The 21,198-nt window shown below is 56.2% G+C and overlaps 2 protein-coding genes across 4 annotated transcripts in view; one reads left to right on the top strand and one right to left on the bottom strand.

Annotated features, from left to right (window-relative positions):
• Nucleotides 1–21,198, top strand: part of NUP85 (nucleoporin 85) — a 246,140-nt gene that overhangs the window by 35,309 nt on the left and 189,633 nt on the right. The gene's annotated exons all lie outside the window — the stretch shown is intronic.
• On the bottom strand, nt 1,125–21,163 carry USH1G (USH1 protein network component sans). Of its 2 annotated transcripts, XM_080389507.1 has the most exons (3): nt 19,762–21,163; nt 17,942–18,695; nt 1,125–10,396 (listed from the first exon to the last, which is right to left on the bottom strand). In XM_080389507.1, the coding sequence occupies exons 2-3, from the start codon at nt 18,103–18,105 to the stop codon at nt 9,151–9,153; spliced, it is 1,410 nt and encodes a 469-aa protein (XP_080245633.1). In that variant the 5' UTR covers nt 18,106–18,695; nt 19,762–21,163; the 3' UTR covers nt 1,125–9,150. The 2 variants fall into 2 exon arrangements, with proteins under 2 accessions (XP_080245633.1, XP_080245634.1); XM_080389508.1 differs by lacking the exon at nt 19,762–21,163 and having other exon boundaries at nt 14,531–18,028.

Raw genomic sequence — 21,198 nt, 5'->3', positions numbered from 1 at the left:
GGGTGCCCCATGGGCCCCACTGCCCAGCAGCCTTCCCATGGGGATGCTGGCAGGCACTGTCACCTGGTCCCCACAGTGACCCAAGGATGCTTGTCCCCCACCTCAGGACCCTTTGGGGCACAGTCCTGCTTTACATGGAGCAGCCTTTGCCATTGTCTTCAAAAGCAACAACAAACCAAAAAAAAACCAAACCAAAAAAAGGGGGGTGGGAGGGTGTTTTTATGCTTCTCCCAGGAGAAAGGGGGCAGGATGGGGGCAGGATGCGGCCAGGGCTGTTCCCTGACCAACAGCAGAGACAAGTCCAGCAGAGCCCAATGGGTGCCCAGAAAGCCTCCACCTCCCCAGCCATCCCTGCCCTGCTTTCCAAACCCGACCAGCTGGGTTTCGGGGTGCTGGAGCTGTGCCAAAGCACCAGGCCAGTGGGGTGAAGGCATTCCTTGGCACCGGAGTGGGCAGAACACTACGCCAAGAACAGCACATGCTGCTCACTGCCCTCTTCCCAGCCCCCAAAACACGAGCAAAACCCCTGGGGAGATGTTGTCTGGGGGTGCAACCAGTGGCCAGCTCATGGCTGCGTGCCAGTACCCTCGAGGGCTGTGCAGTGCCTGCAAAACCCACAGCGAGGGTCCGTATGCCCCTGGGCATGGGTGGCCAAGCCCATCCGCTGCTGTGGAGCAGCCAGTGTTGCCCCTTGGGCATCGCTTTTGGGTTGCCAAGTGCTGCGGGGTTTGCTTTGGTGCTTGGTGCTCTTATGTAAGGAAGTGGGAGAGAGGTGGGGGTGAGCCCTGCTTTATAGGTCAGAAAATGGAGGTGCGGGGCAGTTAGGGGATTGGGCTAGGTCAGCCCATGAGTCAGTGGCAAAGGAGGGACCGGCGCGGCGGAGGCTTTATTAGCGAGTGAGGGGTGGAGCAAGGCTCCACAGGCAGGCGAGGAGCCACGGCATCGACGGAGCAGGGTCACGCTCTCCCACCTGGCACGTCCCCCACCAGCACCCCAACCTGCCGGCGATGCGCCCCCAGCCCCGCTCCTCCTCCTCCTCGCCGTGCCCCTGAGGGGTGGCTGAGCCGCTCGCCCCCCGCCGCAGCCCCGCACTCACCCACGGCGCAGCCAGGAAGGCGGTGATGGAGCAAGGTCAGTGAAACAGGTTTCTCCTCCTCGGTCCCTCGAGCAGGCGTCCTTCCCCGCGCGGGCTGGGGAGCTGCAGACTTGTTGACAGCGGCTCTCGTTAGCTCGGTTATTGAGTGGGGCCGAGGGCTGGGCTCTCAGCTCTGCAGGTAGCGGCTCAGATGGGGCTACAGCTGCCCCACGCATCTCCCCGCACCTCCCCGGGTGGGTGGCTGTGCTGCTCAGCCTCCCCTGGCCCTGTGGGACCCCGTGGGAGCCCCCCGCTCCGGGAGGTGCACTCCGAAACACCAGCAGGGCCAGGATGGTTGAAATAACGGGTATCTGCGTGGGAGCTCTGCTGTGCCGGGGACCCCGACGGGTTTGGGACCCCGGTACCGTAGCCCCCAGCTGCCAGCACACCAGCCGAGCGGCCGGTGCCTGGCTCAGGGGTTGTTTGTGGCTGTGGAGAAGGGTCAGGCTAGGGGATTTATCACAACGGAGGTAAAAGGCAGTGCCCAGGCCGGCTGCCAGGAGCCTTCCTCTGCCCCCATCAAGCCTTTCGCCGTCTTGCTGGAGTTCCTGCACGCTCCTCTTGCTTCCCACCAGCACTGCCCACGGCCGATGGCACGGCATGCCAGGGACAGGGAAACGCAGAGGTCAGCCATCCTGTCCATGGGCACGTTTCCAGAACTCAGCTGGAGAGCCCGGGGCAGCGTCCTGGCAGGGTGAGCGTGGGCGAGGGTCCCCGCTGCCAGCACCAGGTTTTGCTGTGACATGACCGCGCCAGTCAGGCTCTGCTGCCGCTTCCCAGTGGTGAGATAATGGGTGGGGAACAAAGGGATGTTGTGGCAGCCAGATCTGTTCCTGGCGCCTCCTGCGAGGGCAGAGCTCGTCCTTGGGCGAGAGCAGCGTCGTGTTGAGCCCAAGGCGCTGCTGGCAGTGCCTTGCTGCAACCTCCACCTGGGCACTGGCAGGCTGCAGCCTGGCCAGAGCCGGGGAGGGGATGCCAGGGAAATCCATCCCACCACGGCTTAAACACTTGTGTAGGACGTGCTGGCTGGGTTTAGGTGGTTTCTGGGCTGGATTCCCTCCTTGCAGCCCTGCACTGGCTGCTCCAGCCTAGTGCAGTACTGTATGGGGTCGGTTGGGCCAGCCTTTGCCCGGGTGTCTCTTCTGGTGACGGCTGCTCCTGGTCCCACCAGGACCTTCTGGGCTGGGCGGCTCTGCCGGCTTGGAGAGTGCTGGTGAGTTGGAGCTTGGTGTCCTGCATCAGGAAAATACGGTTGTCAAAGCGCATCCTAAAAGCTTTAAACTTAGACACAGACCAGGGAGCAGGAGCGGTCGGAAGGTTGGCCCTGTCCCTCCAAAAAAGTGAGAGATGACGAGGAAAGCTGGGATCGCTACCCTCAGAGCCACCCTGGGGCCCAGGCTGGCATCACAGGGCTCTGCCAGGAGCATGGGCTCCTGGTGCCCCAGGGCAGGCGGTGCATCTGGCTCCACACCAGCTGAGGGTCCCACTGTCCCCCTGCTGTCTTTGCCACCCAGATTTCTCCCAGCAAAGCACCCAGGGCTGGACGTACAGGCTGTCAGGTGAACCGATCATGCAGTGCTGGTGCTTGCTCCATCCGACCACAGGGTCTCAGCCAGCAGCACTATGGAGGAGCTGGTGCTGGCATTGTCCCAGATACTTTGGGTTTCCCATTGCAGTCACCTCCAGGACCCACGTCCCCCACCACTGAGCTGGTCCCTCTCTCACACGGGAGATGCTGTGTCACTGGGGGCTGTTCAGAGCTGCTCGGTGCCCTCACCCCAGCATGTGAAGCGGCACGGAGCCAGCTCTGTCGCTGGGGTTGGAGTTGAGTCCTCCTAGAACACAGTTCCCCATCCCCACCGTTGGTTTCAGGGCCATGCCAGTGGGAGCCAGGAGCCTGGCTGTCGTGGGGGACCAAGGATTTCAGCAGCTGAGGACAGAGATCAGGCAGTGCCTGTGCTTGGAGCACACTTATCCCCAGCAGTGCTGTCAGTGCTCAGCAGGATGAATCCAGACTAATGCCACACTTCACCCCAAGCAAAGGTCCCCCCAGCCTGAGGTCCCCAGCTGTGAGCCCTTAAATCCCTCCCCCTCTCTGTGCTGGTGGGGCAGGAGCCTGGGAGAAGACATCTGGCTCTTCCCACTCCAGGTGACCCCGTAGCTGCCCCATTAGCCTTGGGCTCACCCGTCCGAAGCACCGAGGGGCCCTGGGGGGGTCTCGTGGTGGGGGCATTTCCTTGCATGCTTCTGCAGAAACAGCTCCATACCCCTGCTGAAGCTGAAAAAAGTTATTGCAGCCACAATTCCCCAGTTACAAAGCAAACCCACGCTCTGGCCCTGCACCGAGTCCCGTGGGAGGTGCTGCCCTGCTCCTGACCCTCATTCAGCCACACTTATGGATTTTAGCTTAACACCCAGGAGGGAGCGTGTCCCTGCCTTGAGCAAATAGCCTGCCTGCTCCAGGCACTGCGAGGCAGATGGGCCTGGGGCACCAGTGATGCCCCACACCTTGCTCTGCCCTGGCTCCCCCCCCCCAGGATGCTCAGTGCCATCGTCAGGTGCATCCCTGTGCTCCTCCGGCCACCCTGGCTGAGAGCAAACTGGGGTGATAGGTACCAAAATGATGGGTACCAGGGGGCTCGCTCCAGCCCTGAGATACTTGGCAGAGCCCATGGCATTGCCAGGTGTTTTGCTAACATTTATGAAAACAATTCGCCCTGTTAATACCTAAAGCCAGCATTAAAAGAAAACAACACTCCACTCCTGCTTTCCCAACCCACTCAGCAGCTTGCTCTCAGGGAGGACGTGCTGAGCTGTGTTCATGTTGTTGCCTTTTGGGGCACTTTAGTTTTAGGAACAGCCATGGAGAGTCCCAAAAGCTGTTGCAAAGCCCCTGTGAGGTGCTGCATCCAGCCCAGGCTGTATTAGTGCCATGTCCAGCCCTGCGCCTGGCTGCCAGGAGGAACTGTGCAAGGCATGGTCAAGCTAGAACGTGCCACAGGTGGTCTGCATGGAGCCCCTTCCCGCTCTTCTCCATCCTGGCCATCCACCTTCCTACAGCTGTGCGTTACTCAGCCGCCCAGCCAGGAAGTGAATCCCTGGCGGGATGGGCAGGAAATAGTTAAGCAAGTGGCATGCAATGGCCCCTGCTGATGTGGCAGGCCCTGGACCCCATTGTCACCCTGTCACCCTTGGTGTGGGCACCACAGCTCTCACCAGCTCCAGGTGAGGCTGGAGGAGAGGACCATCAGGCAGGGCTGAGGACTAGGTGCTCCAGCCCAAGGGAGATGCGTCCCCGTGGTCCTCTCTGCCCATAGGACATACCTGGTATCCTGCAGGTGATGTCCTTTCTGTGCCCATGCCAGCCCCGTGTGGCATGACTGAGCGCACCTGCCACCCAACGGGAGCAGCCCATAACCCCGGTGCTGCTAGCAGCCTGGGGAAGCAGCCGCATCCCACCCCGGGCCAGCCATGGTACCCAGCAGGTGAGCAGGGATGCTGCAACAGTCACTTGGTGCCCGCAAACCCGCATCTCCAAAAGCGCTGCTGCACACCCTCCGTCATCCGCAAAAGTCTCCCCTGCCTTCTCCCCCCTGCAGACCATGGTCTGGGGGGCCCAGCCTAAAGACAGGAAGGCAAAAGGACCCGAGTGACAGTGAGTGCTAACACATCCCCCTCGCAGCAGCCGCGTGGGGATAAGGGCAGGGCCTGTGCATCGGCATCACTTTTGTGAGCGATGCTCCTCCAGTTGAGGAGTTGGGGCTGTCTGACTCAAGGCTGCGGTGTCCATGCCGCGGCTGGACTGCTGGCACAGCCCCTTGGCCTCTCTCCGCTCCCTACACACCACATCCCGCACCACCAGAGACAGGGAAATACATGTCCAACCTGAACCCAGGGCACTGGTTTTGCTGGGAAGCCCGATTTAGCACAGGCACGGGGCACTTTGGTGTTTGCGGCTTGGCGTGTTAAGGGATGCCCATCCCCAAGATCCCTGGTCCCTGCCAGGGAGATGCTGCCATCCACTGCTGCGGTGCCTGCGGGATCTGCACCGTGTCCAAGCGCCCAGGCACCACGGGCAGTATGACAGCCAGTGTTTGCTCGCTGACGGCACCAGGTCGGGGAAACCTGCTGCCTGGCTCGGTTTCTGTTTGGGAGGATAGTTAAGGGTGTTCTCCAGGGTGTGCCAGCCCCGGCCTCCACCCTGCTTTCACAAGCACGCTCTCCGAAAGGAGCTTGTTGTTCTCAGCTACGGAGCAGATGCAATTAGCACCATCGAGGTTCCCCCGCAGAGGCCAGGCTCCATCTGATGTGATGATCCATCCAGTGATGGGGCCCATCTGTGCTGAGGACCTGGCACAGCCGAGGACCCGGGGACAGCCGTGTCCCCTCCCCATGCCCAGGCCAAGTGGCACCCGACTCCATCATGAGCCTGGTGGGATGCAACAACCCAGGTGGCCAGGGGGAGTTGGACATCAGGGGATATCTCCTGGGCTGGGGCATTTGAACACCCTGTCCTGCAGCAGCTGTATGCTTATGCTTTGTGGGAGACAACCTGGGTGGAAACCAAGGACCAAACCTAAAGCCAAGCAAGAGGCATGAGCCCAAAGAGCAGGCACTTGCTCTGGGGCTGCAGGTGCCTCTGACGGCCACCCCCGTGCCCACAGATCATCCTCCCCATCCATCCCTGGGTCAGCTGTGGGCTTAAGCCTATCTCTTGGGCTCTACAACACTGTGTTGGTGCCACAGCTCAGTTCTGGTCCCTCCCTACAGTCGTGGGAGTGACCGTGTTGGGCTTGGGGCTCAGCAATCTCAAGCCGCATTTCTGGGCTTGGTCTTAGCTGTGCAGAGATGTGTCCCGTGGCACTTGGGTACCATCACGTCACCAAACCTTTTCACTGGCTCTTTGGAGAAAAGACAAGTTGAGAGAAGGGATCTGTCAGGTCAGCATCAGCCCAACATCAGCAACTGCTTGGGTGCTCCTAAACAAAAAGGCAAAGTCAGGGAGGTGCAAACCCCAGCTGCCCAGCAGATACCCCAATTACCTGCTGCAAAAGGCTCCAGTAGGTGTAAAGCCAATAGATCCACTTCTCCCTGTCATCCACTGGGATAAGCTGGTCCCTATCGTACTGGAGTGACAGCGATGCAAGCCAGGGCAAATCACTCCTGTGTCAGGCACAAACCCAAAGGCACAATTCATCCCCGGGGGAACTGGAGCTGGGAGCTGGTCCGTGGCGAGCAGCCAGTGCTCTGCTGGTTATCCAGAGCAAGAGCAGAGGGCTTGGATGAGGTCACACACGTGCACGAGGAAGGAGGTGAATGTCGCCACCATAACCTCACCTGAGAATTGGCTTTAGGTCCTGCTCACACTCACAGCAGGACTCGGCAGCCATCCTTCTGCCGCGTGGCATCCCCGCTGCCTCGCAGCCCCAGTGGGCTGTGGGTCCCATCCTGCTCTCCCAGGCCCAGTCCCGGCAGAGGGAGCTGTGACATTAGCGAGCTGAGCCACCGCTCTCCCTGCTGGGGTGGCAGCCCCGGGCTTTGGAGAGGGACCAAAGAGAACAGTGCTGGGGCCCTGGCGCCGTGCAGCCTTCAGGAGAACTCGCCGACTCAGCACATCTGAGTGCTTGCCCTTTTGCCTGGAAATCAAGCCAGGAGTTATGCAGAACTTGTCATTTCAAATCTAAAAGCACTTTCAGCTCTAAAAGTCACTTTAAAAACCTCTTTCTCAGTTTGCATCTGTGCAGAAAGACCTTGAGCCTTCCGTGCAGCCGTGGGTTTTGGCTGCCGTTGGAGCATCTGTGCGCAGTGGCATGAGGCTGGGACCCCACACCTCTTCTGGTGGGGCTCCAGCTGCTTGAGGGGCAGCACAACAAACATTCACCTTGCAAAGAGTATTTCTTGCTTGCAAAGAGTATTTCCCAAGTCCCGTCCCCACCACGTTCATACCCCCCCGGGGCATGCATAGGAAGGGAGCAGCACAGCTTCACACCAAACCAACCCCCATCCTCCAAACAACAAAACCACAGCCTCCGCAGCTCCAAAGGGACAAGCATGGTCCAGATCCGAGGCAGACCTGGGGTGAGCACCTACAGACTGTCAGGAGTCATTGTGCTCAGGTCATTCCTTATCATTTGCATCCCTGAGATAAGGCTGGATAAGCAGTACCAGTAACAACACGCAGCATTTCTCTGATCTGGTAGTTTGTATCACAGCCTGAACAGGCACATTACCAGCACTCCGTGGCAAGGGGCTGTTGACTCTCTCCCATCATGATATGTCACTGCCCAGGTCCCCATCCCACTGCTGCACGCCAGAAACATTCCTGCCACCCAGGAGCCAGCCCTAGATCGTGTACGTAAAACGGTGCAGTGGAGCTGAGGGCTCAGAAAGAGAGCGCTGTTGTTGGCGAGAGTTGCAATGGGTCTGTGCAGAACACCTAACATCAGGGTGCAGAGCTGCATTTTGAGCACCGATGCACAAGAGGTACTTGGAAGAGGCTCTGGGCTGCAGCCCAGTTCAGTCCTGGGAAGATCCTGGAGGTGAAAGTCGAAGTGCTCCACACACAAAGTGCTGATGCAGCTCAGTGCCCTAGAGAGGTGGGACAGAAGCACTGCCTCCGTGGGACAGCCATTTGACCCCTGGAAGGCAACTACTGACATGTTCAAACCCCCAGCTTCATTTTGGATTGCTGTCCTCAAGACAGCACAGGCTGGACTCACAAATGCGCTGACTAAATTCAGGGCTGGCTCGTCTGAAGCTGAACAGCCCCAAGCCACCGTAATCAAAACTCCCTTCCAAAAACACAGCATCAAACAACGCAACTGAGAACCAGGAGAGAGACCAGGACTCTCCATCCCTCTGCCCCTCCAGCCCAAACCCCAAATCAACCACTTTCTCAAGAAAGAATGGGTTGTAATGATTTATTTTGGGTCCCTTTGAAAATACCATCATGTATCTCCTTCTGTTCATGGCTTCGTGTGGTCTCGCAGCCTGTGCTGGCACAGTGTCCTAGGCAGCTGTGCAGCACACTTCTTCCTCCAGCGAGCAGGCAACCATCATCCCCTCAAGGTTGGCAGGTTGGAGCTGCCTGATCCGATCTCAGCAGTCATCCCTCCGTACCAGCCACCGCCCGGGAGCATCGCACAGACAGGGAGCAGAGCGAGGGAGCAGGAGAGCAGTCCAGAGGGACTGGTGGGGATGGCTGTAGCTTTCAGCTGCCCCAGGAAGGGAGTCTGGCTTATGTTTTCTGGCAACTTAGAACTGGGTTTACTTCTCGATCATTAAAAAAAATAATAATAATAAAAAAAAATGATGCTGCTATCTGCAAAGGGAAAGAGAAAAATCCATCAGCACCCAGAGGATCCAAGCCGAGCTGTAATGAAAGCCTGCAAAACCAGCAAGAAGCACACAGATATTTGAAGGCTAGGAAGCCCAAGCAGCACAGCGGGTTGGGCTGTCAGTGGATATGACAGTGGGGAGATCCACACTAATGGCAAGCAGATGGTCCTTCAAACCAAACCAACCAAACCCTGGAAACGCCATAAAACAGCAACAACTCCAACCCAGACATGCAATCTCCAAAGGTCTGAGCAAGATCTCAAGCATTTGGGGAAGGATTCCCAATGCCGCTGAGCACTGCTGTCAGCCTGCTCCCACTGGGAACTGTGGTTGATTTCCTAATGCTTTCAAAAGGCGAAGAGTCAAGACAAGCCTGAGTGTGGCTGAAAATCCCAGCTACAGGGACTCAGAAGAACAAGACCACAAGAGCAGGCTGCATTCATATAGGTTATGAAACAAAACAAGAGCTTCACGTCCTGCCCAGCCACATTAGGGCTGTTGAGTAACAAACTAACACTATTACCACCTCTTCGAACTCTCATCGTTTCCACACAAGCAGGAATTTGCCCACACACAGAAGCCCTGAGGTTACCTGGACTCCTACTCTTCCAACTGGGCTGAAAACAAGACTTTACATTATCCACATCTCCACCTGCTCAAGGGTTTAATTCTTCTACTTACAGTTCAGTGTCTACAATGACATCTGGCTTCTCCAGAGTTTGTCGTCTCCTCTGGACGGCATCCACAATCTTTTTCCTGGGGCCCAACGGGATATTGATGCTCTTCAGGTCGTTGTCTGAACACAGCATGAGGGCCTCCAGGTCAATCTTTTCCTTCTTCAAGATGGAGATGAACTCAAACATGTGCAAGGAAGCCAGAAAAGTCTCCAAAGGGCTGGTGTCTGGTTCGTCATCATCATCTAAACCCAGCTCCACCTCATCCCAGGGGAGCTCCTCCGCGTTCCTCTCCTGCAGGCTGTTGGCACTGCCAATGCTATCGTTGAGACTTGGCGAGCGCTGCAGGCGACTCCGCAGTTTGACACCCATCCCATCTGTGTTGTCTTCACCCAGCGTGCCAGCATCCTCCCGGCCAATCCCAAAGAGCCCGCTGCTGACGTAGTTGCGCCGGAACACCATGGTGCCCAGCCCGGGGCGGTTGAATAAGGAGTCGTGGCCAGAGTCGGTGCTGACCTCCGAGTGGGCTGAGTCCATGTGCAAACCCGGGTCGCTTATGGCACGGGAAACAGTGTCTTCATCCGTGAGGAACATGTCTCTGATATTACGCCGAGTCCACTCCTTGGGGCTGGCATATGTGCCCTGCTTCACAAACATGACATCATTCCCCAGCTGCAGGCCAGACAGCGACCGCACGCTTTTCCTCCCATCCTCATAGATCTTGAACGTCCCGTCCACCTGCTTCTTCTTCTCTAGCTTCTTTTGTATTTTCGTCTTTCCCTTGGCTGTGCCATGGATGGTGGCTTGTGAGTATGGCAGGGAAGTCACCATAGACATGTGTTGGAACTTCTTGCTTAAGGTGCTACTTGAATAGCTGGAGAAGCTCATGGTATCCGAATTATCCGACATCTCCTTTCTGTACCGTTTCTCCATCCTTTCGTGGTGCTTCTTCTGCAGCTTCACACAGTCCTTAATTCTCCGCTCTGCATCCCGAAAAGCCTTGTCCTTCAGTTTGCTCACCAGCTTGGGGTTGAGGCTGCTCTGCTTGGCAGCGATGGAGTCCAGGTACCGCACACACTCCATGTGCCCCTTCATGGCTGCCATGTCCAGCGGGGTGTGGTAGTCATTGTCCAGGCACCAGATGTTGGCCCCAAAAGAGATGAGGAAGGAGAGGCAGTTCAGGTGGCCATTGGCTGCTGCCAGGTGGAGAGGGGTGTTCCCCCAGATGTCACATTTGTCCGGATCACCCCTAAACAACAAGAAAAACAGCGGGTTAGTATGCAGGCATGGCTGACAGACTCTGCCGAGGTATTCCCAGTTGTGCAGGGGCAAATCAGCACCACCAGCTGTTGCCTCCTTGAAATGTAAACCTACACTCCTCTGCCCCCCACAGCTTAATTTTAAGGGGGTCTTCTGGAGGGCTATACCACTGACACAGAATCACATGCCTGACAAGCAAGTCTGCAGTAATTTCCATGACAAGAATTTAACTCTCAGGAGACATACGTTCTTGCATCAAACCAACTCTTGGTGGAAGGCAAGCCGGTTTTTGAATAGCCCAGAAATGAGATACGGGGCTGATTCCAGCTAAGACCTTAAGCTTGTTATAAAATTTCAAATCTCAAGCATCCCATTAAATTCAAGTCAGACACTATCTTCAAATCTTGGCTTCGTTCAGATTCCACGGAGAGACATCCCTAAATACCTCCCTATACACCACATACTGTGTGGGGCACCATGGGGTCACACCACGATGGTAGCACCACCATGAAACGGCCATCCTCAGCAATGGTTCTGAAACCCAGCAGCTGCTGCACCCTCCCCCCCTCCTGTTCATTGGAACATGGGGAAATTCAGGGCACAAGAGGGCAAGTCATCAGGGGAGAACAAGAGCAAAGTCGCTGGCATTGGGCTTTTGTGGGGTTTTTTGCTGTAGCATGCTGGGTCTCGATTGCATGGCTTGAAGCGCGTTGGTATTAGCACATCCTGAGAATCCAGTTTCAGAGAAAGTGGAGATTAGGTTTCTGCACTCCTCAAGAGCCAGGCACTCCACTACTGCCATTAGCATCTCCTCTCACGCCGTGCCGGCCTCTTCTCCAGCAAGCTGCTGACGAGGCACCACCGCTTGCCCATGCTTCCTACCTCCCGTGACGGGGCGAACACAAACCTAGGATCCAAGGGAAGTCTGTTCTCCCGACATTCCTCTGTATTTGCGATCTGCTGAAACAGGAGCTAGTTCACACCCCTGCTGGCACCAGCCTTCGCCTGAGCGCGTGTGCTAATGATATGCAGCCAGCAGCGGTATCTGTCAACAAGGCGCTCTCCCTCCACACGGATGGATCAGGCCAAGCCTTTTATTAAGGCTGCGCAGCTCCACCACCCTCCAGAGCAGCTCCTCGTGGGCAGCAGGGCTCTGGCAGAGCTCTGGCTCTGCGCAGCTCCTGCCCATTCCCACACCACCATCTCAAGGAGCCCTAGAGGAACCGGGCGCTGCCCCTCCACCACGAAGACCTCAGATCCAAACCCTGGTGGCACCAGGAGCCTGGAAGGCAAAGGCACACTTGAGCCCTCCAGCCTGTCTTGCTTTGCTCCTTGCTGCTTTAGGACCCGCGTCAACAACACCTGGGAGCAGCAGAGCCCAGAAGCCTCTCCCCAACCCCACGTGCTCCATGCTACAGCTCGTCTCACCTGAAAGAGTCTGAAAACTACTTCAGAGAAGGAGCACAGAGACCCCAGGAGCTGAGGGGCTTCTTTCCCTCGACGCTTTGCATCTCCATCACCAGTGCCCATGCACAAGACCCAGTAACAGCCTTGCCCAGCACATTCGCCCTCCTCCCATGCAGCAGGTGGGCTCCCACCTTCTCGCTCTGGGCACAATGTTCCCAGGAACAGTGGAGCCGAAGCAGAGCCACCCGGCTGCTGCTGCGAGTAGTTTGCAATCCTGACTTTGCCACCATCTCAGCTATGTAATACTGAAGGGAAATGATGCTGCAAAAGGCAGAAGCAACACAGACAAAGGTTAAGCTGGAGAATACTTGGACCCAGAGCTTGAGCTTCCTGGCTGTATTCCCCGAGAGCTGCCATGAAGTGCACTCAGCTTTCCCCTCCTGGGAGCATCACCAGTAGCTCCACCATGTATCTACACAAAATTTGTAGAAACCTAGTAAGTACAACCTTAAGCCTGCTGGCTAATTCAGCAAGTTAGTCAAAAGGTTCAAAACTGTGTAAGGGCCGAAACACCCACAAACCCTGCAGGACTTTCGTATCCAGAGCCTTTGACATCTCTCATAGCAGCAGAGAAGGCTTCAAAGGTGGGTGCTAGGGAGGAGAAGGGCAGGAGATCACAGGGCTGAGGAGCCATGAAGCCAGCAGGAGAGGAGGGAGCTGCCAGTATTGTGGTAAAGCCGAGTTTCCAGGAGTGGTAACTCCCCAGCCCTCGCCTCTACCCTCGTAGTGACATGTCCAGGCTGGGAAATTCATGGGGGGATAAATATTTGATGAATTGCAAGAGAGGAGTAAATTATTGATGGAGCTGGATTAAAGAGCCAGTGAAACTGGAACTGCCAGTGCTAGCGGTGGGACTCCAGCGCGTGAAGGGTTGGTTGTTTGTTTATGTGTGCTCTGAATGGCACATGTGTGCCCAGCGTGTGGGCAGATGAGCATCGTGAGGGTCCCAACACGTATATGGGCTCATGATGTGGGCAGTGACTTACCAGCGGACTGACTAGAAATTATCCTGCTCCCCAAGCCAAGTGTATGGATGCTCGACCCATGAAGTACATCCCAGGGCCCGTCCTCACGTCTTTCTGGTTCAGGTGGCAAAGGGCAGAGCCAGAGAGGTCTTGCAGGATTCATATTTAAGGGTCTACTTTCCTCATGCTTCTTACTACCTCAGAGAGTAAGTGAGGGGAAAGAGCATCAAACCCAGCTTTCCCTGGACATTGCCACTGTCTAGAAACAAGAGTATTCAAGCAAAATTAGATCCCTAGGTCCTTTCGCCCTATAAATGTCTGCCGCAGGCGCTAAAAATGCATCAGAAGGAAAGAAGAATGGTGACCTGCAAAGCAGAGGTGTTTGATCCAGCACAGATAATAAACATGAGGCCCTCCCACTGGCAGGTGTCTGTCTGAGCAAAATTTCACCTCCAGGGCGCTGCACACGAGGAGATGCTGACTGCAGGGTCCACTAAGTGGGAACATATTTTAATGACAGGTGTAAAGTGCAGCACTTCTCAGCTTCAAAGCGTTTTCAAGTGCTGAGTCAACTCCTGTAATAATCATTATTAAAAACACTGTTAATTGGGCCCCTTAGGTGGACATGTGCATCTCCTGAGTCATTGTGTTTGCACTGTGACACGCACACTCACTCCCTTCCTGCCGGTTTTTCCCCTCCACTTCTCCCATAGGATCCCAATTAGCCAGGGAATCCAGCCAGCGGCACCTACATACGTCCTTCCCTGGCTGCACGTGTGAAGTTCCTCTGATAGCAATGGGCTGGCTCACCCCCTGGCTCACGGCTGTGCACAAAGGGTCGGGCCCTCAGACCAGGAGCCAGCTGGGTGCAGTGTCTCTGGTGCCCATAAAACATTTTTGGATATAGGAAGAGGGAAAAAAAATCATTTATGGCTTGAGGAAAAATGCCCACCAGCTTCAGCGCAGTCAGTCGGGGCAATGACCCAAGCAAAGACTAGGTAAGTTGGGGTTTTGCATCCAGAGCAGAGCTTCGGGTCCTATATCCCAAGCTTTATCCAGGTGGTGGTAGGCTAAGGATCCGGCTTTTCTCCAAGTTCAGATCCCCCAAGCACAGACGCTGTAGGTGAGGTTCATCTCCAGGCGCTCTGTCCCCCGTACCAGCAGAAAGCTGGGCTAGCAGTCATTGCTGCTGGTGGTTATTAATGCCGGCTGCACGCTGACAGCGCCTAGGGGCACGTCTACTGGCTCAGCACTTCGCCATGCCCAGATGCCACGCTGACTCCAAGCAGCCAGCTCAGGTGCCTCCACCCGGCTCCTTCACCTTCCCGTCACGGCAGCACCCAGGGGCAGGTCCCACCGACACGGCCACGCTGCTCCCAGCGCCCACGCGGGGCCATCAGCCCCGTGGCGCGCAGAGGATGCACATCACCCTCACGTGCCTTGCTGCAACCTCCGCTGCAGCCCTGCCCCAGCCAGGGCAATGTGACTCCCTCCAGCAGCCTGGCTGATGTCAGGAGCCATCTCGTCCCCTCCCAGCTACTGCAAAGCCACTCGCACCCCTCCACCGTTAACACCCAGAGAATCCGTGACCCCAGTTTTTGTAAGAAGGGAAACTGAGGCACGCCTCTGCAAAGGAACGCTGGATGACAGAGCTGACTGCGGACCTGTCTCGCAGCAAGACACATCCTCACCTCTCCTGTGGTCCACTCCAAGGCAAGAAAGTCCTGGCCGTTCCCAGCTGAGGCCCCCAGACCTGTGGTTAACTGGAGCTGCACTGATGCCCGCACTGCCGCAGCAGTTCATAACAAACCACGGTGAACAATTACTGCCTCTGAAAAGCTGCAATACCAAATGCCAGCTGGCCTGTCTTTTCCCAGCCATCACGTTAATTGAGTTTTCTTCCCCTGATGGAGTCTAGCCACCAGGAAGAAAAAGGCTTTTTGTGTTGCAAACAAGAAGGATGAGCCACCAACGATCCCTGCATCCCAAACCGTCTCTGTTGGCACGGAGGCACAGACACATCACCAGCCGTTATGGACAGAGCAATAAGCCTGCTTCATTACCCCTTCTGCATGGGCTGAGACGATAAACTTTCCTCAAGGATCCACTAACGGATCTATTACACTTTCTTTCCCCCTCCTCACGCCAGCTCTACACCATGCTTTGCTGACCACCAGGTGTATGAGCGAGGCTCCTTCACTGGTGACAGAGCCTAGATAACCCCAGGTGTCCATCAGCCTGGCCTGCAGTGGGGCACAACAACCAGCGCCACAATTCCTGCCCCCAGCTGCTCCCCCCCCTCCCCCCAGCAGCCCCCCTCCCCCAGCCCTGCTTGCTCAGGGTGCCTCTGGCCAGCCTCACTAAGACATTCCACAACAGCCTGGCCCCAGCACACAGTCTCCAGGCTTGTCTGGCCACCAGTACCGCTGGCAAGGAGGATTCGGTGTTTCTTGCTGCCCCTATACTCCCCCATCACCCCCTGTACCTCAGCATCCCCCTGCAACCCAGTCAGGGGCTAAGCAGCCCGTGGAGCTGCCTCCCACCCCATCCCTGCACGGAGCCAGCCCAGCCCCAAAGCTTCTGCTCCCCCAGGCACCACTCCACGCTGCGGTGCCACACTCTCCTGCCTCATGGTGCAGGGCTCTCCATGCCAAACGAGGAAAATTTTGACAGCAGAGCCCCAGAAGAAATACCCTGACATTTTGGGACACCCTCTTGCATCCCAATTGTTATAGTGCAGGTGTAATAGTAACATACCCAACACGGAATTAAGTTTCATCTCTGAACAAGACTTAAATACCACTGCACATCGTCCTAAGCACTAGCAGAAAATTACAGGGTCTGCCCATGGGCTGTCCCGGGTCCTGCATGATTCCCCCTCTCTGGCACCGCTGTCCCCAGGCTGGGGCTTTCCTGCCTCCCGCAGACCCACAGCCAGCTTCAGGGAGCAGAGGTGTGCCTGCCCCTGCCCCGAGCTAAGCGGCAGGGCAAGGAGGCTTCGCTGCTCTCTGCATGGTCCTGGCCGAGGATCTGACACATGGAGATGGATGCACGGATGTAAAAGCATCCTGCAGCCCCATGGACACGCACACTTTGCTCCACCATCTATCACATAAAGGGCACTGGGCGTTTGCCAGGCTATTTTCCCTGACAGGAACAAATGTATATTAGGTTGTTAATTAAACAGCAGCCAAGCTGCACTCGGACATGACTGAGCCCACAAGGACCTTTAAAACCAACGTGAATTTATAAAGAAGCCCCTCCGTGGAAAAGCAGCTCTTGGGCTTCGTGGAGAGGCAGAAACTGTTGGCTTGGACACGTGGGTTGGCAGGGCAGGCAGTGGTGCTGCAGGGTGTCCTGTGATGGAGATGAACAATATAAGGAGATATAATGATATAAAGAGATATAAAGTCATCCTGAAAGGCTCATGCCATAGATGAATACCCCTCACCTTTCTGGAGGGGCATTCATCCATGGCACGGGCCTTTCAGATTGGCCTTTTGGCCATCAAAGAATCTTTGGAACCATTTCTAACTTTGGGGTCCCATCCCCAAAGCTCCTGTCCTTGACTCTCTGGCCCTGGGTGGCAATCCCTGTCCCAGCAGGAGCTCAGAGCAGGTTTCTGCTGGGCACAGCCTCTCCTGGAAAGTACGCAGCAGGTCACAGCCCTCATCCAGGGAAGCATCACAGGATGCACCACTCAAAACAATGTCTTGTTCTCTCCCCTCTGGCCTCAAATAATCTTTTCCTGCCCACACTCCTACTGCATCAGGCATTCCAGGACTTCTCAGAGTGACTGCGGACACAGACTTTCTGATCCCAGGATGTGAAAGGAATATAATGTACAATGGAAAGACAGCAATGTGTGTGAGAGCTCTGCCTGTAAGTACAGCTGGCTGGGGCCAGGGGAGATGGCTGAAGGTTTTGCACAAGCAGACCAGAGTATCAGGAGATGCCGAGAGCCCAGGAACTGGCACAGTGGAGATGCGGCTGGCCAGGTACCAGGGCTGCAAACACAGCCCGGGGTGGACACAGAAAATCCCTGCTTGGGACCTGGCGGCCCCACCGAGCCCTGACCCAACATGCAGAAGCAAAGCTCTTCCAAGGAGGCACGACGTACACCCAAGCTGCCGGCCTCAGCACTATTCCTCAATATTAGAAACAAATAAATCAAAACCAGTACCACCACCGATCTCTCAGCACAAGGCAGAGGCCACCCCATCTCGGATGCCCTTAGATGAGGCGCTTAGAAAAGCTATCGCAGCACACGCTCCCTTGGGAGGCTGGTAAGAACAGGAGAGCCACGTACTGCTTAAGAGCGAGCTAGGTATGGCAGACCTGGCCTCAGCACAGACCTTCTTGTGCGGTTCCCCCAGCACCAAGATGTAAAGCCCGACGGCCCGACAAGCCCCCTTCAGTCCCCTGCCCTTCTCTCCGCCACATCCGCGCTGATGGAGCCAGAGACCCTCAGATTTGGCAGCCCAAGATGAGGTACCGAGAGACATAGCAGCATCGAGCAGCCCCAGTGGGGGAGGCTGGACTTAAAGAAATCTTGGGGAACCTGCTCCTGAATTTCCTGGGCTCCAAGCTGCCCAGAGGGTCACATACTGAGACCTCACTTGAGTAAAACAGACAAGTGTCACCCTACTACCAGCTGGCACCGCACACATCTCTCGACGTGTGTGTTTCTTGGGACAGAAGGAGCTGTTATTCTTTCTGCCCCATCATTTAAAAGGGTTTTTTTTCATGGCAGCAACCCAATGTGCTTGCGCTTCAGCTCTGCCTGTCCTCACAGGACCTGAAAGCATTTGTGGGGGGACCCAACCCCACCTGGGGACCGGCAGGCAGGGCTTGGGGCAGGAGTGGTTATAGGGTCAGAGGAGCTGGGAAAAGAAAGTGGTCATTGGGAGCCTTGGGTGAGACTCAAACACTGCAAGGAGAGAAAAATAGCAGAGGGAAGGGTAGGAGCGGGGGTGTTACAGGCAGAAGCCATCATTCTGAGGGGGACCTGCACCCACGCTGGGCTGTGAGCGGGGAAGGGGGAGAGAGGGGTCCCAGCCACCCTGTCCCCAGACCCATGCTGGGTGCTCGCCAGTGCTCACCCTCTGCTGACGATGAGGCGCAGGGCGTCCAGGTTGCCATGGTAGGCAGCCCATAGGGTGGGGGTCATGCCATCCTCGTCCGGCGAGTTCAGGTCCTTCTTGGTGGCTTCCTTTAGCAGGTCCAGGTAGCCATCCCGGGCTGCTCGGTGGTACTGGTCATTCATGGTGCGGAGCGGTCACCCGGGCGAGCGCATGGGTGCCCAGGGGGGCTTAGAGGGTGGGCATGGATGTGGGGAAGGGGGAGCTGCCAGGAGGGCCAGCTGGGCACAGCTCCGACAGGACACCTGAGAAGTCCTGGCTGGGAGGCAGGAGCTCCTCCAAGCCCAGCCAGCCAGGCTCCCCAGCGCTTCCCTGGGTCCTAAGCATCCTCCGGCCCTGACCTGACAGCTCCTCACAACAAACCTTCCATCACCAGCTCAACCGCACATTAAAAGCTCCAATTAAGCAGCATCACTGCATCGGGCTCACGCGGTGACAGCTTGCCAGGTCTGCGTGTCCCTAAACAAAGCAGGCTGCCAGAAAGGCTCGTGGGCTGTGTCCTGCCCAACCCCCCCGTGTGCCCCCCCCGCCGTAGCTACACCATCTCATGGGGTCAGCAGCAGCCAGGGGAGGAAGGGTGGGCTGATGGAGCATGAGCCCCCACTCACAGCCCCGTTAGAGCAGGGCAGCAGCTGGGACCTGGGTGGATGCTCCTGCCCTGTGCTGAGACAGCCAAGAGCAGTTTGTTGACTTCCCTTGATTTCAAAGCTGTTAACTTTTTCCAGGGGTGGGGGAAAAAAAGGAAAAAAATAATTAAAAAAAAGAGAGAGAGAAAAGAAAAAAATAATTTAAAAAGAAGAAGAAAGAGAGAGAGAGATAAATGTATGTCTGTGTATATGTACCTCCCTAGGGTCGCTAGGAAGGCAACAGCAGACCCAGTCACCACCCGTGTCCTCCAGCCACCCTGCCCGTGCCCACAGGACTCTGCTTTCCAGGCAGTTGCACAACAATGTGCACAGCAGGAATCAACTGTAACCCAAAGTAACTCCGACAGGCTGGAAAAATTCCCTTCCTCACCCCCTTGCTCTCTTTGGAGACCAAAAAGGCTCCCCAGAGCCTGCAGCCCAGCACCCAGCATGCGTGCCTGGGGTGCAGTGTCTGGCCCCCAGGGGTTTTTATGCCGACACAGAATTTCTGGCAGCAGGGAGCCCCGAGAGGGGCTGGACACCCCAGCAATGCCTCCAGGCAGGATTTCTGGGCCCTGGGCACCCTCTGCTGGAGCCAAGCCTGGATGCTGACTAAAACCAAGTCTGGATGCTGACTAAAACCAAGTCTGGATGCTGACTAAAGCACGTCGCAGCACCTTTTTCCCAAGGGTGAATCGTATCCCCTGGGACACGCTGTCATTGAGGAGGAATTTCCTGCTCCTCTCTCGTGCCTTTTGCCTAACACATCCTGGCTCTGGGATGGACATTGCCAGGGCTGGAGCCGGTGCCTGCCACCGTGGCCCTGAGGCAGACAGTGCATGGGGTTTGGAGAGGGTGAAGGCAACCCTAGCAGCCAGGTGAGGAGGGGGGGAATAGTGGAAAAATGGGGGAAGACTGACAGGCAGCAGCGACGAGCGGAGAGGAGGAACGGAACGCAGCTTATGTTTGTAAGCAAAAAAGAAATGCCCCCAGACCGAAGGGTGGCCCTAAAGCAGTCCCACACAAGCTGCTGTGATTAACCCCTGGGTCACCGACACAGAGTCACCATCCTGGCTGCTCTGGACCCCTGTAAATGCCCCAGAGAGAGCATCTGCTCCCAGCACAGCTTGCTCACATCGGTGGATTCATACTCACCCGCTCAACATCCTTGGGTGAGTCCTGATGGGATGTAGTAGACGTGGAGGTGTTTGCTGCTGGGATCCATCCAGGTGAAAAGCAGCATAGCAACATCCACAATTCATTGCCGAGGTTATTTAATGAGTCCCAACTTAATTTAATTAAGCTTCTTACGCTGTACGGTGGCTCTTGGGGACACTGGGAGCAGCACCCAAGGCAGCAAATGCACCTTCTTCTGTTGCTGGCTCTTAGGACAAAAGAGGGAGGATAAATCAGTGTGTTTAGTCCACGGAGACCCTTGAACCTCTGGTCACTGCGAAACATCACCCTCGTCCGCTCAGATTCACTGCGTGGGGGTCTGGGCTTCTCCTGGGAAAGGCTACGGACTGAGCAAACATCAACCACCCAGCCCAAAGAGGAACCCCAAGGTTCTGCAGAGGCCAGGCAGGGCAGCCCCAGTGCTGCTGGTGGCAGCCGGCTGGTGGCAGCACGGGGAGGCACGTGAAGGTGTCCCTGGGCTGTACGGTAGGTCCTGAGCTCTCTCCTTCACTGTCCCACGTAGTTCAGCTGGATGTTGTCCCTGTAGCGCTGCAAGAAGGAGCACAGTGGTGTGCAGGCAGGAACGGGACAGAGAAAATGCACAGCAAACGGCTGCATCTCTGCGCTTGCCAAGAGGAGGCAAGCAGCAGCGACGTCTCCAAAAGAGGCATTTTCACGAAGGAATAAAAGTTGTCCCCATCCACTCAGAACTGCCCCAGGTCCCCCTATGTCCTCCACAGAAATACAGCCACTCGGGTAAAAAAACCTCTTGAGCAAAAGCTCTTCCTTCACCTGGCAAATGCTCGACTCCCATCTGCACTGTGGTTTGTAACATGACTTCTTCCTCTTTGAAAGGAGAGAAGTTAAGCTCCTGAGGGCCAGAGAAAGGTGATCCCACCCTGAAAAGTCGAAGGCAGTGCCTCAAAGGGGAATGTGGATTTCAGCCCCCCAAATCCTGCCCTGCTCTGGTGTTAAACCTTCCTCATTGTTGCCACCCTGCGCAGGAAAAGGTTGAGCTGCTTCTGGCACTGAATAGATACAAACACAAATTTCTTCCTTTTCCTCAAAAGCATTCCAGGCATAGAGCATACTACTGGGAATAATACAGGGTGAGGCACAATATTTATTGTGCTCAGTTAAGCAGAAAGCCAAGCCCAAAATCACCAGCAAAGATAAATTCATCACCTAAACCATCTTCTCTCAAGGGATCATCTCATACATGCGGGGAGATGGCTTTGATGGGTTAGCTTTGCTCTGCGGTGACCGTGAACCTGTGACCGAGCGGCTTGTGCCATGCTTAGCAGTGTTGTCACCTCATGCTCTCCCCGGGTAAATAAGCCTTATCTCATATCTCCCTCTCTTGCTTCTCCAAAATCAGCTATTGCACAAAATGGATCACATGAGTTTCTCTGAGAA

Source organism: Falco punctatus (assembly GCF_963210335.1).
Source record: "Falco punctatus genome assembly, chromosome: 1".
Taxonomy (NCBI): Eukaryota; Metazoa; Chordata; class Aves; order Falconiformes; family Falconidae; genus Falco; species Falco punctatus.
The sequence above is the reverse complement of the archived record's forward strand: the minus strand, read 5'-3'. Positions and strand labels throughout refer to the sequence as shown.